The 18,132-nt window shown below is 37.2% G+C and overlaps 1 protein-coding gene across 1 annotated transcript; it reads left to right on the top strand.

Moving 5' to 3' along the window:
* The first annotated feature begins 9,179 nt into the window (after nt 1-9,179).
* LOC113069422 (pro-MCH 1) lies at nt 9,180-9,782 on the top strand. Its single transcript, XM_026242524.1, has one exon. The coding sequence runs from the start codon at nt 9,271-9,273 to the stop codon at nt 9,643-9,645; it is 375 nt and encodes a 124-aa protein (XP_026098309.1). The 5' UTR covers nt 9,180-9,270; the 3' UTR covers nt 9,646-9,782.
* The last annotated feature ends 8,350 nt before the right edge of the window (nt 9,783-18,132 follow it).

Here is an 18,132-nt window from a genome sequence, read left to right on the forward strand (position 1 = left end):
CCTATTATGCAAAATTCACTTTTACTTGTTGCTGGGACATATGTTTGTTGGCAGTGTATGTACACAACCACCCTATAATAATACAAATCCACCCAATCCTTGTTTTTAATCCCATAAGTAAAAAGCAGTGTCTCCCAACTACCTGTTTTCAGCATTACTGCTAATTTGTCGTCACATTAGACACAGGCCTCGCTCACGAAAGTTGACAGACACTGCCATTTATACATAGAACCGCCCTGAGCGACTTCACAGCGAGTTGAACACAGTCCGCCATTGTTGCACTGACGAGAATGTCCCCAAGCTCTTTAGGTGTTCTGTAGCTAGATGTATGAATCCACATTGTCTTAATAGTTAGTGATTTTAATATCCATGTCGATAATGAAAAAGATGTATTGGGATCAGCATTTATAGACATTCTGAACTCTATTGGTGTTAGACAACACGTTTCAGGACCTACTCATTGTCGAAATCATACTCTAGATTTAATACTGTCACATGGAATTGATGTTGATAGTGTTGAAATTATTCAGCCAAGTGATGATATCTCAGATCATTATTTAGTTCTGTGTAAACTTCATATAGCCAAAATTGTAAATTCTACTTCTTGTTACAAGTATCGAAGAACCATCACTTCTACCACAAAAGACTGCTTTTTAAGTTATCTTCCTGATGTATCCGAATTCCTTAGCATATCCAAAACCTCAGAACAACTTGATGATGTAACAGAAACTATGGACTCTCTCTTTTCTAGCACTTTAAATACAGTTGCTCCTTTACGCTTAAGAAAGGTTAAGGAAAACAGTTTGACACCAAGGTATAATGAGCATACTCGCACCCTAAAGAGAGCAGCCCGAAAAATGGAGCGCAGCTGGAGGAAAACAAAACTAGAGGTATTTCGTATTGCTTGGCGGGAAAGTAGCATATCCTACCGAAAAGCATTAAAAACTGCTAGATCTGATTACTTTTCTTCTCTTTTAGAAGAAAACAAACATAACCCCAGGTATTTATTCAATACAGTGGCTAAATTAACAAAAAATAAAAGCCTCAACAAGTGTTGACATTTCCCAACACCACAGCAGTAATGACTTTATGAACTACTTTACTTCTAAAATCGATACTATTATAGAAAATTGTAAATTCACCTTGTACAGTTCGAAGACTGCACTTACCCAAAAGACTGCTTCCTTATCCAGTTATCTTGATGTATCCGAATTCCTTATGCATATCCAACCTCTCTTTTCTAACTTTGAGTGCTAACCTTTAGAAGATGGTCTCTCTTTTCTAGCACTTTAAATACAGTTGCTCCTTTACGCTTAAGAAAGGTTAAGGAAAACAGTTTGACACCAAGGTATAATGAGCATACTCGCACCCTAAAGAGAGCAGCCCGATGGCGGAAAAATTGCTGGGGAAGTAGCATATCCTACCGAAAAGCATTAAAACTGCTAGATCTGATTACTTTTCTTCTCTTTAGAAGAAAACAAACATAACCCCAGGTATTTATTCAATACAGTGGCTAAATTAACAAAAAATAAAGCCTCAACAAGTGTTGACATTTCCCAACACCACAGCAGTAATGACTTTATGAACTACTTTACTTCTAAAATCGATACTATTAGAGATAAAATTGCAAACATTCAGCCGTCAGCTACAGTTTCGCATCAGACAGTGCACTATAGACCCCCTGAGGAACAGTTCCACTCATTCTCTACTATAGGAGAGGAAGAATTGTATAAACTTGTTAAATCATCTAAACTTACAACATGTATGTTAGACCCTATACCATCTAAGCTCTTAAAAGAGGTGCTTCCAGAAGTCATAGGTCCTCTTCTGACTATTATTAATTCCTCATTGTTATTAGGACATGTCCCCAAAACCTTCAAACTGGCTGTTATTAAGCCTCTCATAAAAAAGCCACAACTTGACCCCAGAGAACTAGTTAATTATAGACCAATCTCGAATCTCCCTTTTCTGTCCAAGATACTAGAAAAGGTGGTATCCTCACAATTATATTCCTTCTTAGAGAAAAATGGTATATGTGAGGATTTCCAGTCAGGATTTAGACCGTATCATAGTATTGAGACTGCTCTCCTTAGAGTTACAAATGATCTGCTCTTATCATCTGATCATGGGTGTATCTCTCTATTAGTTTTATTGGATCTTAGTGCTGCGTTTGACACAATTGATCACAACATTCTTTTGCATAGACTTGAACACTTTGTTGGCATCAGTGGAAGTGCATTAGCATGGTTTAAATCGTACTTATATGACCGCCATCAGTTCGTAGCAGTGAATGAAGATGTATCATATCGATCACAAGTGCAGTATGGAGTACCTCAAGGCTCAGTTCTAGGGCCGCTACTCTTCACGCTTTATATGTTACCCTTGGGAGATATCATCAGGAAACATGGTGTTAGCTTTCACTGTTATGCTGATGATACGCAGCTCTATATTTCCTCGCAGCCCGGTGAAACACACCTATTTGAAAAACTAATGGAATGCATAGTCAATATAAAAAATTGGATGACGAGTAATTTCTTACTGCTAAATTCAGAAAAAACAGAGGTGTTAATCATAGGGCCTAAAAACTCTACTTGTAATAACCTAGAACACTGTCTAAGACTTGATGGTTGCTCTGTCAATTCTTCGTCATCAGTTAGGAACCTAGGTGTGCTACTTGATCGCAATCTTTCCTTAGAAAGCCACGTTTCTAGCATTTGTAAAACTGCATTTTTCCATCTCAAAAATTAAGGCCTATGCTCTCAATGTCAAATGCAGAAATGTTAATCCATGCATTTATGACTTCAAGGTTAGACTATTGTAATGCTTTATTGGGTGGTTGTTCTGCACGCTTGGTAAACAAACTACAGCTAGTCCAAAATGCAGCAGCAAGAGTTCTTACTAGAACCAGGAAGTATGACCATATTAGCCCGGTCCTGTCCACACTGCACTGGCTCCCTATCAAACATCGTATAGATTTTAAAATATTGCTTATTACTTATAAAGCCCTGAATGGTTTAGCACCTCAGTATTTGAATGAGCTCCTTTTACATTATACTCCTCTACGTCCGCTACGTTCTCAAAACTCAGGCAATTTGATAATACCTAGAATATCAAAATCAACTGCGGGCGGCAGATCCTTTTCCTATTTGGCGCCTAAACTCTGGAATAACCTACCTAACATTGTTCGGGAGGCAGACACACTCTTGCAGTTTAAATCTAGATTAAAGACCCATCTCTTTAACCTGGCATACACATAACATACTAATATGCTTTTAATATCCAAATCCGTTAAAGGATTTTTAGGCTGCATTAATTAGGTAAACTGGAACCGGAACACTTCACATAACACCGTACTTTCTACATCATTAGAAGAATGGCATCTACGCTAATATTTGTCTGTTTCTCTCTTGTTCCGAGGTCACCGTGGCCACCAGATCCAGTCTGTGTCCAGATCAGAGGGTCACTGCAGTCACCCGGATCCAGTACGTATCCAGACCAGATGGTGGATCAGCACCTAGAAAGGACCTCTACTGCCCTGAAAGACAGCGGAGACCAGGACAACTAGAGCCCCAGATACAGATCCCCTGTAAAGACCTTGTCTCAGAGGAGCACCAGGACAAGACCACAGGAAACAGATGATTCTTCTGCACAATCTGACTTTGCTGCAGCCTGGAATTGAACTACTGGTTTCGTCTGGTCAGAGGAGAACTGGCCCCCCAACTGAGCCTGGTTTCTCCCAAGGTTTTTTTCTCCATTCTGTCACCGATGGAGTTTCAGTTCCTTGCCGCTGTCGCCTCTGGCTTGCTTAGTTGGGGTCACTTCATCTACAGCGATATCGTTGACTTGATTGCAAATTAAAACAGACACTATTTCAACTGAACAGAGATGACATCAATGAATTCAATGATGAACTGCCTTTAACTATCATTTTGCATTATTGAGACACTGTTTTCCAAATGAATGTTGTTCAGTGCTTTGGCGCAATGTATTTTGTTTAAAGCACTATATAAATAAAGGTGATTGATTGATTGACATTGCTCTCTCCATTTATTCCCAAAATCAGAGCCACTGAAGACGAGATGAATTAATTTTGGTTTTGAAGAAGATGCTCCCTCAACTTTACTGCAATTCATTTATGTGTGCACAAATAATTTACACCAGACTGCTTTGTGAATGAAACTCACCAAACACCACAAACAAAATCTGTGTTCGACTAAAAGTTTACCTCCTTGTTGCTCCATGTTTGCCCTCTGCCAACTTTTTTTTTTTTTTGGATACACTACTCTTTTCGAATTGTTAAATCATGATGCTAGCATCGCATCTTGTCATTACTTCCTGTTTTTGGTTTGTTTAGATGTATTTGGTCCATGTTGCATTTGTATTTCCTTCGAACCGCACCAGAGTTCATTGGTTGGAAGCGGACTGAGACCCATCTTTTTAGCAGTCTACAGAAGAAACTCGTATAGCTTTGGAACAACTTGAGATTCATTACATTATTCTTTAAAGCCCGACATGTACTAATAGTGTACTTACAGTTTATTTATCTAAGAAAGTTCTGATAACACAAAGTAACTACATTGGGGTAGGGTTATGTTTAGGGGTAGGTTCAGGGTTAGTACCTAGTTATTACATAGTTATTGTAATTGCTATAATAAGTACATAGTATGTAGATGAGGAACAGGACTGTAAAATAAAGTGCTACCATAACAATAACGATAATGAGAAAGATATATATTTTTAAAAATGATTCTGAATATAAAATGATACTGACACTGGGGAACAATATCATTGGAATCACTTTCAGAACTATTTTTTTTCCCAGCTGATCAATAATAAAAACATTGACAATCAGAATCAATTTAAAGAGCTTGAGCATTTAAAGCGCAGATGACCTGCAGCACTAGCTTAAAATAAACAGATTGTTATTGAGCGTTGATGTGGACATGAATATATTTATCATTATAGTTTTCTTTATTGTTATCAGTCTTGGTGTAAATGGGCCTTTAAGGTATTATGTACATACAGTATGTAACAAAAACATCAGCAGTGTCCCACATTAGACACAATACACAATGCGCTTAAAGTATGCACTATACTAAATGCTATTGTTTAAGATAGTTATATTGTCATCCAGCATCAGAGTCAGATGTCACCTCTCCTTTTACTATGTAATTAAAGCTGTTATTAAAGTGTTCAATATTACATGTTTATTTAGTGCATCATTCAGGTGTTTTAAAGTTAACTTTTTCTTGTAGGAATTTTCGGTGTGATCACACTAATTATGCTGTATTTATACTACAAGTATTCAAAGTCAGTTTTTAGAAGTTTTTTTTTTTTTTTTTTTTCAAGAGAATAATGTGCTTCCTGCATTTTGACCAGTCAGGCCATAATAAAATCTTTGTAAATGATCCCACAAAGAGCAAACCAGTCATTCACCAGTCATCTCCTACAGTACATCTGCACAATGAATCAGCTCCACTGTTAATTTTTTCACCATTTATTCTGAGTGAGAAAGTTAATTTCATCATATTGCCATGTACAGAAACACCCTGTGGGAGAGGAAATGTAGTGGCAAAAAGTCCAGCCTTGTTCAAAATCCCTCAACACAAGAGGAAAGTACATTTAGAGCCCACAGACCATTTAGTAGTAAAATCCACCCACCTTGTTCCAGGATGCATAACACTCTGAGCTGGTTTGTATATTACTAAAACAGTCTAGAATGATTTCCCGTTTTTGTTCTTTTGTTTGAAACCAGCCTTTCTTATCTCAACTGTGATTACACTTTTCCCATGGTTCCAAACCTCATTAACATTTCACAGTTGCTCTCTCTTATCACCTCACCTCAGTGGAAATGATTGTTTGGAAGATAATTAAATGATACATTATGGACACACTATAGAGGAGGGAAACAGTGGTTTACATTAAATTCACCATTTATGTTTATGTTGGAGAAATGAATCATCATATACTTCATACATTTCATTGTTGGGGGGGGGATGCATATTGGGAAGAATAATTAATTAGCAACTAAATGATAGTTATATGTTCTCTGCAAAGGTGTTTAAAATGTAAATAGGGTAAATAATTGCTAAAACTGATCTACATTATGTTTTGCAAAATTAATTGTTTGTTTCTGTAGTTCTTGATATGAAAGATTTGCCTTAAAAATTTATATTTATTAATTTGTAGTATTTTATCTCAAAGAGATGAACTTGTGACTTTGCACAGCTGAATAATCTCTTGCTTTAGATTATCTTGTTCTCTTAGTTGTTCTTTTACCAGCCTTGCTTCTAATTATTTTTGACATTTCTGCTTTTACAGTACAGTGTGACATGGCCTTTGATTATAGAAAATGACTTAGCCAGCCAAACGGCCGGAAGAGGGTCTTAGTCTTATTTAAAACCAAAGTGGAATTCAGCTGACATATAAAGTAATTATCCTATTGAGAACAATTCGGAGACTATTGCGATTTTAAATGTGGGATTTAAATAGAAGTCTTAAAAATTCATCGGGTTTTGGAGGTAGATAAAAAATCTGAAGATAAGAAGGAAAGACTGGGTACATTAGACATGAAAGATTCAATTCTTCAACAGATCGCTGGAGCTGTGCGAAGTCCCTTCATGCTTTAAACGCTCCACCATCATCCCCATCCCAAAGAAACCCCAAATTACAGGATTAATGACTACAGGCCTGTGGCTTTAACATCTGTAGTCATGAAGTCATTTGAAAAACTGGTGCTGGCCCACCTGAAGGACATCACTGGACCCTTACTGGATCCTCTTCAGTTTGCCTACAGAGCAAACAGGTCTGTGGACGATGCAGTAAACATTGGACTGCATTATGTTCTGCAACACCTAGACAGACCGGGGACTTATGTGAGGATCCTGTTTGTGGACTTCAGCTCGGCCTTCAACACGATCATCCCAAACCTCCTCCTGCCCAAACTAAATCAGCTCTCCGTGCCCACCTCCGTCTGTCAGTGGATCAACAGCTTCCTGACAGACAGGCAGCAGCTAGTGAGATTGGGAAAATACACTTCCAGCACCGGTACAATCAGCACCGGAGCTCCCCAGGGCTGTGTTCTCTCCCCACTGCTCTTCTCCCTGTACACTAATGATTGCACATCTCAGGACCCCTCTGTCAAGCTCCTGAAGTTTGCAGATGACACCACACTCATCGGCCACATTCAGGACGGTGACGAGTCTGCTTACAGACAGGAGGTTAAAGAGCTGGCTGTCTGGTGCACTCTCAACAACCTGGAGCTTAACAGCCTCAAAACAGTGGAGATGATCATGGACTTCAGGAGAAACCCCCCTGCACTCCCCCCACTCACCATCATGAACAGGACTTGTGACTGCAGTGGAGTCATTCAGGTTCCTGGTTCCACTGTCTCTCAGGACCTGAAGTGGGACATTCACATTGACTCCACTGTGAAAAAGGCCCAGCAGAGGTTGTACTTCTTTCGCCAGCTGAGCAGAGGTTGTACTTCTTTCGGCAGCTGAGGAAGTTTGACCTGCCACAGGAGCTGCTGAAACAGTTCTACTCCACCATCATCGAATCCATCCTCTGCACTTCAGTAACTGTCTGGTTCAGCTCAACTTCTAAATCTGACCTCAGAAGACTACAGAGGGTAGTCCGGACTGCTGAGCGAATCATCGGTACAACCCTCCCTTCTATTCAAGAACTGTACTTATCCAGAGTGAGCAAAATGGCTGGAAAAATCACTCTGGACCCATCACATCCAGCACACTCCCTCTTTGAACTGTTGCCATCTGGTCGACGCTACAGAGCACTGAGCACTAGAACGACCAGACACAGGACCAGTTTCTTCACTCAGGCAATCCATCTAATTAACAAATTGATAATAACTGTGGAACACACTACACTTTATATTTATATACACATACACTTATTTATCTAACACACATACTTAGTGTATATTTTGCACATAATATACATGTACATACATAACTGCTTTTTTTTAATATACCTGCCTACAATTGTCAATTTGTATATTGTCATTCCTTACCTACTTATTTATATTTTTTGTATTTTTTATTATTTTATTGTGTGTTTTATGTTCTATCGCTGTCATTCTGTTGTACTGCGGAGCTTCTATCATGAAAACTAATTCCTCGTATGTGTGAACATACCTGGCAATAAAGCTTATTCTGATTATGATTCTCACAAAATACATGCGTATTTTTGAGAATAGGGGAATTTAAAATGCATTTTTCGCAAGTTTTGCAAGTATTTTCGCAATTTACATCTAACACGATGTAGCAGAAATCACAATTTCTCAGTAACCCAGTGGTTATATTTGTTTAGTAGGTGGTAAAAACTTTTTTCTTTGTATGGATTACTATTCTGCATTTAACTGGATATATTTTATTTTTATATTTAGTAAAAATGGGATAATTTAAATCGTTAATCTTTTACTCATTTGTTAAGTACATTTGTTAAGTGATTATCATTATAATTATCCTGGTAAGATTTTATTATTATTATTATTATTTTCACATTTCAAGAAAATCTCATGTTTTACCATTTAAGGACTCTATACGTCATACAATATGTCGAAAAAAAAGCCATTGTGGTTCATTTCAGTGAGTTCAGAGTAAGATGAATGAATAGATGTTTTCTATATCAAGTAGCATTAACCAGCTGGAGCCCCATTAAGGCTGCACTGAAATGATGCTTGATACTAATTGAAACACCTGCAACATTGTCATGAATCAGCAGCACTTCTCCAAATCAAATAATACAACATCCTGCTGGGTGTTGATGTTTACTTTGGGCTACTAGGGCTAGAGCCTCTTTTGATGACTTGGTCTTGTGATTCTAATGAGAAAATAGTTATCAACTTTCACTCTTCAGCAGGTCTGTAATCCTCTCATATTGTTTCAAAGTGTGAGGATTCTGGAATTACATCCCCTCCTATGATGCTCACTCAGTGGAACCCTGCAGTCTGAATGCTGAACACAAGCCAGGTTGCAGGAAATCTTAATCAATTTACCACCAAACAAAATACTTGAGCTCTGTCAGTGGTCTCATCAGGTTCTCAATGAGATTTTGTGTTTTTGTTAATAGCCACATAGCTACTGAAGAGAAACCAAGACAATGGTGAATCTAAGGATAACGTGGCACATTGTAGACTGTGGCTGGTAGGCCTATAAAAAGGGACCAAGTTGCCACCATCCTCATACCAACTTACAAGACAAGAGGTGAGAGACCACAGCTGAACCACTGAAGAAACACTCGGGATCAAGAATGAAGCTTTCCGTTGGTACTGTCCTCATCTCTGTTGCACTTTTGTCTGAGTGCTACTTCAAAACCGCTGCCATCCCCATGACCAAAGCTGAAGACACGGAGCCAGATCTGCAAGGGTTGAGTGACAGCTTGGAGGAGAACGCTCTGAGATCCGCACCAGGCAACTCCAGGATCATCGTGGTGGCTGACTCCAATCTGCTGAGGACCCTAACATCTCTGAACAGAGGAGTCCCTCATCTCAGTCTAACCGAGAGCCTTCTCAGCACAGAGCGCAGAGATGTCGGACCGGACCTGAGCCCAAGCATCACCATCATCAGAAGGGACACCATGAGGTGCATGGTGGGAAGAGTGTATCGACCTTGCTGGGAAGTGTAGGTCTTCTGGGACATCAAGAAGAATTCAATCAGATACCCCTTCCTCTCTAATCCAGTGTTTCTCAGAGAGAATGTAAAGGTTTATGCTATTTATCCGAAATGTGTCTTGCAATTAAATGCTGAAAATATTATTCTACCAATCTGTTCTCGTCTGTTCTAATTTTACATATTTTTCTTCAAACTTCACTGTCATTTGTGTTGCTTTTGAATATGGGATCTGAGGTCCTGATCAATGTTAATACCATACATTTTTGACTAGGCAAAAGTAATTAACCTTAGATTTTACTCGGAATTAAAAGGCATCTATTTTGATTTGATGAAAATTAATCCAAACATTTTATATATCATTGTGTAGACATTCATTTTCAAAGTCGCCCTATTATGCTATTTGAAAGGTTCATAATTTGGTTTTGGGTCATCAACAACAGGTTTACATGCACGTAAGTAAAAAAAAAAAAAAAAAAAAAAAACTTTCATTTTCTTATAATATGCATTTAAATTTACCTTATTTCTCAATGACTCTCAAACAAATTGTTCATCTTTCCAAACCCCTCTTAGCATGAGGCTACTCTGCTCTGATTGGTCCGATGACCCAGTCTCTTGTGATTGGTCTACTGCATACATTGCATGTTGGAAAGGAACACCCATCACCATTACTGGATTACAGTTTATCAATAAGATGAAAAACATGGTTTGATCAATAACAAGATCCGATAAGATTAATACAAGCTCTGGCTCAACCAATAACGAGAGTCTAGGGGCAGGATTTTTCGTTGTCTGAGTCTTTTTCACAAGATTAATGAGCAGAAATCCAATTTGTAGTCAATGATGTGTAAGTAACATTGAACTTACTCTACTAGTTTACCTTTTGCCATGCAACAAAAGGGAAATCAACCTTTCACTGTTGTCTTCTGTGTCATTCTATCATTACCAGAAATCTATTATACTTTTTGGCAGCATTTGTTCAGACTTCACATGCTCTTGGCTAGCCACTTTTACCTTATGGCTTTGATTAGTGCACACACTTCTGTCCATCCAATTACTTTTCTTCCAGCCCTCTCACTCTTTAGCTGATTTGTGACCCATTTAATTTGTGCTTCCCGTCTTCTGTCACTGGTTAGCGGTCAAACACAACAGGGGAGGTGAAGAATATAATTTCTCACCTGATTAACTCTGTTAATAACACATGGGGCATGTCATGGGGGAGGTGATGTTATTATAAGATAACAAAAGAAAGGTGCATTAATTAAGAACAACAACAACCAGTATTAGTCATTCTGGGGTTGTAGCTGTCAGCCAGTGAAAATGTGATTTCACTTGAGAAGACAGCAGATGTTTTTCAGGTGTTTCATTGATAGGAATACTGAAATTGAACATTGGCTTTACATTTTAACAGTTTAGTAGCAAAGCACCACTGAATATATCTACATTGTGTATCTTATCAAATTTTTATCTACAGACAGTGTTCACTTTATGAAGGCTATTGTGGGATCCATCCCTAATCCAGTTTACTAATTTGTCAGCATCCCCTGTCAAAATGTCAATGTCAAAGGACTTACAGAGATAGATAATTTTTTCTAAAAACCTCCATTTGTGTTTCACAGAAGAAAGAAAGTCAGATAGACCTGCAAATGCATGGGGTTTATTTCTGGATGAAGTATCTCATTTAGGTACCGGTCTAGTATCTTTCTGTTCCACGTTCTAACAGTGGATCAGCAGAATATAAGTACTGTCAGTATTTATCACTTTATTAAAGATTCGTATATCACATAAATATCAGAAAAAAAGTAAAGCTTGTCAAATGTATAATTTGCAAATTTGCTACACCCAGTGTGTAAGTACATTTTTAGCAAATTTACCAAAGTTGCATTCAGCATTTAAGAAGAATAGCATTAATGTTAATAAAAACTCAGCCAACAATGCTAGTTGGATATTTATATCTGACCATATAAAGCATGTTTTTAGGTTAACTAGGAGCTAACTTAGGAGTTTTGGTTCCTTGCTGCTGTCGCCTCTGGCTTGCTTAGTTGGGGTCACTTAATCTACAGCGATACCGTTGACTTGATTGCAAATAAATGCACAGACACTATTTAACTGAACAGAGATGACATCACTGAATTCAATGATGAACTGCCTTTAACTGTCATTTTGCATTATTGACACACTGTTTTCCTAATGAATGTTGTTCAGTTGCTTTGACGCAATGTATTTTGTTTAAAGCGCTATATAAATAAAGGTGACTTGACTTGACTTAACTGTCAAAACATTTTCACAATGTATTTAAAAAATAATAATTTATGTGGTTGCACTGAAACAAATATAGCAGAGAGAACATTTTAATTGTGCATGACCTTCCGTCTGAGGGAGTCTACTGAGAGGCGAATTAACCTTCTGTATCTTTCTAATTCAAATGTCTGCCATGATCAGACGAGAGCAACCCTCATCTGAATGTTGCACTACAATGTTATCCTGTCCAACTGCAGACAGTAAAAGGGATGACAGGCAGCCTTGAATGGAGGTTCACAATGCTGACTGAGAAAGAGAAAACATTTCCATCATACCTTTTTGTGCAATGAAATAGAACCAAAAATAATGAGAATTCTAAAATATATGAATAATATATAAAATAATATATTTGTATCACTCAAATGCTCAAATGGAGATTAATAGAAATGGCTGTCAGCACTTAAGAACACTTAGCAACCACTTTTCTATGGTGTTCAGGTTTCTTACTGAAGTCAAAAGAGCCCACCCTCAAGTATCTAATGTATGATATTCTGGTCTCAAGATATGGCATTTTTGGTTTTCTGCACTCTCTTTTCTACTGCTTCTGGTGTTTAATTATGCACATACACTCTATGAATATCAAGCTGTGTGCACTAACAACCTGGCTTTGATTATAAAATCCTTGTGTGTGTCAAAGGTAAAATACATGGTTGGGTTCCTCCTTTCTTGTGTGTGACTAAATCACAGTGGAGGATGATAATAGGATTTTTTATGCTAAGTATGCTAATGCAGAGTTGTTTATATACTGTAGCATTTTTCTTTTATCATGCTACAATCCACCACACACTTTAAGGTTGCATAACTCTGGAGTTTTGGTAGTAGGATATCTATAAAGGAGGAGGAGCATTTTTGCATTTGGCTCCAAAACTATGCGATATCCTTATCCTTATGCTATTACACTGATCAGAATCTCAAAAATTTTTCACCAATTTTGTGTTACCCTTATAGTGGCAAAGCAGAGGACAGATACTTTTTTACTTGCATGTCAAATTCTATTTAACACAGTTTCTTCTTGTTAGACTTTGGTGAGGCACGTCAAGTTTATTTGTGCAGCACATGTCCCACAAACATCTGAAAGTGTAGAGCAGTAAATATATTGACATTACATTCATATCATTAACTTGCGAGGTACAGCAGCTAGAGATTACACCAGCTCCAGTTTGTCTCCAGCCCAAATAGTAGGCGAGTAGTCATATGTCCAAATGAAATAAACAGCACCTGGATGACTTACATCTGGAGTGACCTTTTACTACCCCATGAGGCCACCGGGAAGCAATTGTGAATTGCAGTGAAGCGATGCAACTGACGCCATACTAGGTCATAGGACTACAAATACAGCAGGCGATTTCAGACGCAGCTCTGGATCCTCTACTGTGAGTTGGGTGAGATCTGTTTGTTTGATGCTGCAGTGGAGACCTGAAATAGCAGTGATCTAGGGACCCAAAACTTATATGTGACTGTAAAATCCAGCCCTGGATTCTACACTGAAAATGTTTCACCCAGCAACAGTGTGTGCTCTATATATGTATTAGAGCAACTAATAAAGTGGAAGTTGTTTTAAAACTATACTTGGTCAAGCTACACATGATTTAAATTATTACAGGTTGGTATTAGATTACATTATTGTTTGGTAGTTAGGCAGCTGATCATGCTCTACACCTACATTGGATAACCTGACATCCTATTTGCATAAATGTAAAAGCTTTTCACACTTCCAAACAGTTGCTATTTTAATTATGAAATCGACAGCTCCCATTAAATGTCATGATTAATGTTCATTGTGTTCAAAAAGGTTTCATTCTCAGATCTCTGAAGGAAATCTCTGAGGATTCCTCTTGTTGGAAAAAAGAAAGCATGGAATAAATCAATTATGAGTTTAAAAGTGCATGAGTTCTTTGCAAAAATGCTAGAACAGCAAGAGTTTGTGTATGGAGATAACCTTAACACCAGTGCACATAAAATGACTGAAAATTACTTTGGAAAAGGCCTCACATTTTTTCAAGTAATTATACCCTTTTTACGGTATAAAAAAGAAAATCTGACATCTGGAAACATTTTATTCTTCTGTTATTCGTCTGTCTCCATGAAAGAAAACGTAGAACTTTCTAGGAAAGCAATAATAAACAACTGTTAAAATCTGGCTAATGTTAAGTGAATACTAAGTACAATTGATTCTAATTGTGAGGTGCTGTGTGCCATGCCAATAACTTTGGTATTCAACAAATATCCAAGAGCTGGGTTTAATAGAAGGCTCCTGATAACGCTATGCTGGCACTATGACCTATAACAACATAATAAATATCTTCATTAACAATGACAAATTCTGTATAAATGAAACAGTATTCAGTATACTTCCAAAAAACTATACATTTTAGATTAAATGTACTAAAATTTTCACTGTTTGAATGGAGTGGATATATGAAACATTATCTTGATTTGTAATGTAATTGTACAAACACTATTCAAAACCCATTATTAACATTACCCACAATAGCATTACCATCTATACGGTTTCATTGAGCATATGGCGCCACAGCATTGAGCAACAGCTTGTGATTGAATATCCCATTTCTTGTCTAATAATTTTTAAATAACTCTTATTTTACTAACAAGCTTTACTAAAAGTGTGGTTGCACTTTATTTTACAGTACATGTACTAACATGTACTAATAGTGCACTTACAGTGTATTTATCTATGAAAGTTCTGGTAATACAAGGTAACTACATGGGGTAGGGTTAGGTTCAGAGTTAGTACCTAGTTATTACATAGTTATTGTAATTAATAATAAGTACATAGTATGTACATGAGGAACAGGACTGTAAAATAAAGTGCTTCCAAAAGTGTTTATAGCTTTTCACAGTACTGAAGAACTAACTACTACAGAAAATCACGTGTATGTATAAATGAAATCATCATAGCTACACTGTGTACAGCATGGTCGCATTCAATTTCAACAGGCATTTCTGGGATTAGTTACAATTTAGCTCATTTAGATTGTATAAAAGACAATGATACGTAAGCATTCAACAGAAAGTTTTTTTTTTTTTTTTTTTAGATTTTAAATAAACCACTGGATGAACTCCATGTGGGATGCACATAAAATGAAACAACTCAAAAGGTTTTCCAGGATTTCAAGGTGATTATAAAGAACAAGAACAAGGATCACTGCACTAGCCAATAATTTGGAGGTTCTGAGCTCTTAATATCTGCATGGCGATCCAGGGGCCCTCTGATTCAGTGGCAAAAGCTCCTGGCAAAATATTAGTCTTTTCTTTGTTGATTTTCCATGTCCAAGAAGAATCCTTTCAGCTGACTTCCCAGAACTCTAAGCAGACTGACAGCTACAAATCATTCTGCTCTGCTGCCGTTAACTGTTAATGCTACCAGCTGACAGTCTGTCTGTATGTCTGTCTGTCCATGTCTGTCTGTCCATCTTTCAAGATCTGTTGAATGAATGTGCTCTGTGTACTTTGTGTCTTATATAATATTGTATGTAACAGTATAGAGTGATACGAAGTCAAAACAATTCTAAACGATCTTACACAGGTTCAGATAAGTAAATAATGCAACAAACAATGAGGTGGTTTTATGGAATAAGCTTGAAAATGAAAATCTGCAAAACTATTTTTACATTTAGCCTTACAACGTCCATTGTATTTTTGTTTGTTATTGCGATATTGTTTATTAGAAACATATTTTCTTTGTGTTGATTTTTGAAAGCTATAGCAGGCCTGGGGTCTTATTGATCAGCACCCCCACAGTAGCAGTGTCAAGCATAGCATCCCACGGGAGCTTGTCTGGCTTCACGGGGTTGGGTGACATCATTAATGGAGGCCTGGGCCGAAGCACAGCTCCTGAATAATTTATGTGCTCTTCAGCTATAACCTGGCAGCATTCATGCAGGCAGGGACCTTCTCCCTAAGTGCATCAGGATCAGAGTAGAGGAAACTAGGCTTTATTGACTGAATCCAATCAATAAGTGCTGCTGCTGCGTGCGTGAGGGGAAAACAAGACATTTTGGGAATTGAAGGCAAGGCTGGGGTATAACCGAATTTAATTAGCACCCATCTCTCAAGTGTTTGACTCGATCGGTTGAGTTTGCTGTATTATTTGAGCTACTTTAATGAAATCATGTTGGTGTTGAGTGACAGAAGCTCCTGCATCAGATTACAAGGCAAATTCTAAAATAAGACAATGGTGGCCTACAGAAATAAAATACAAGAGAGAGGAGATTTGATTATTTTATTATGACGTCTATTTTGAGATGGTGTGTTCTGGCTCATGAGAATAAACCTTGTGAGGTTGTGTCCTTCGGTTTATGAAAGAAAATAATCTTTCTGATGCCGTGAATCCTGCATAGCACTCTCTGGAACAGCACATGACCGAGACAACAGTAGAGGTGACGAAGTGAACCTGAGTGCTGGGTGTCAGCACAAACAAAAGGCTTATTTTTGAAGATTAATAAAGGTAATGCAAAGTGTTAAGCAAAAGAAAAAGAAAAAAAAAAAAAAAAAAAAAAAAACATTACTTTTCTAGAAGGTGTTTTTGCTTTCATACTTCACAGTCATGATCACTACATACTTTTGTTTTTATTTTTTTATTACAGTAATGATTAATAATTATTTTTATACTTCCAGTCAATCACGATCAAGTATTTCAGAGAATTGTGTAATAAATATAGTGCTTCTTTCTTTCTTTCTTTCTTTCTTTCTTGTTGAAGTGTGTTATTAGGACATAGCTGCAGAAAATGTTTCTTCACCACTAATGGAAAAGAAAGGGGAATGTAAATTTTGATTTAGAATATGAGGTGCCAGACATCTGTGTTTATATATAGGGATTGCAGCTAAATGATTCAAGCCATGATTCAACAATACACTCGTGATTGCACAACTCTTTATGGGGTAATTGCAGAGTCAATACAATGCCACCCATTTAGATCTATAAACTTTCCTATCCTTCCCCCAAATTAAGATTTTGGAGCCACTAGTTACATGTTATTCAATTTACAATAAAAGCTTAGTAAACCATGGTTAATCATGTACATTGCAGTGGTATTCTCTTGTGCAAGATGCCATGATGCTGCTATGTGGTTGATAAGATGTATTTTACGTGTTGCTATGCTGTTAGTTCTGGATGGTTGCTAGGTGATAACACACTGGTTCAGATCAAGAGCCCACCTTTCACCCTCTTTTATCGTCTGGTAAGTGAAAAGGTCTGAAAAAGCAATAGCACATCTCTCCTCAACAGTCTGCACAATTTTAGGTATTTCTTTTGCAGTGCACGGCAAGTTGCTTAATACTGAGTGTTTGCTCAAATCAAACAAATACTAATAAGTCTGTGCTAAATGCAAATCAAACTCTATGCAATAGATGCTGTCAGTTACTACATAAAATCATTTTGACAAATACCTCAGATAACAGATGTCTCTGGAATGGAGTAGACTAGTTCCACTGTATACATAAATAATACATAAATAGACTCTAGTTGCATTATAAATACTTTTTTATGTATACAATGTTTCTACAAACTGAGGTATGAGTTGAAATTATTATTCTTTTTATGCTGTTAATAGAGATTGTATTTAACCTGAAATAGTCCTTTAAAGATTGCTAAAGATTGCTTTAGAAAATAGTGGCAATTCTATTTTCTTTAAGAAAAATGATAGCGCTCCAAATAAAAAATAAAATTGACTGCAGGTGTGTAGAAAGAAAGTATCTAGCAGCACACTGAATCCAATGCAGACTGGAAAAGTCTAGAAAAACTTTTATTTTATTTTACACATTTCATTGTGCAAAAAAGTGCAGAGTGCATGCGAGTTAAAAACAGATGGACATGAGCAAGCAGGCGTATCTTCAGTGCTCACTTTACAACAAACATTCACCCACACATTCATGTAGATTGACAATTAAATACAAACTGCTGAATTCAATTAACACAGGTAAACCTCAATTATCACATACAGCGCTCCAAGAGAGTCTGGTAATGTTTTTCTAGACTTTTCCAGTCTGCATTGGATTCAGAGTGCGGCTAGCTACTTTTTTTTTGTTGTCGTTCATTTTCAAGATTGTATTTTCTTTGAAATCCCTCAAACACAATAACAGAGGTTTGGTTTAAATGTAAAAGTAGAAGTGTGTCAGTTTACAGACACCCTAAGCCTTTAAGTTGAGGTTGAATTTTAAGTTTAAGTCTTACGTACTTAAC

Source organism: Carassius auratus, chromosome 5 (genome assembly GCF_003368295.1).
Source record: "Carassius auratus strain Wakin chromosome 5, ASM336829v1, whole genome shotgun sequence".
NCBI lineage: Eukaryota > Metazoa > Chordata > Actinopteri > Cypriniformes > Cyprinidae > Carassius > Carassius auratus.

Excerpts from the sequence above, each read along its gene's own strand:
- LOC113069422 (XM_026242524.1), top strand. The coding sequence starts at position 9,271 with ATGAAGCTTTCCGTTGGTACTGTCCTCATCTCTGTTGCACTTTTGTCT.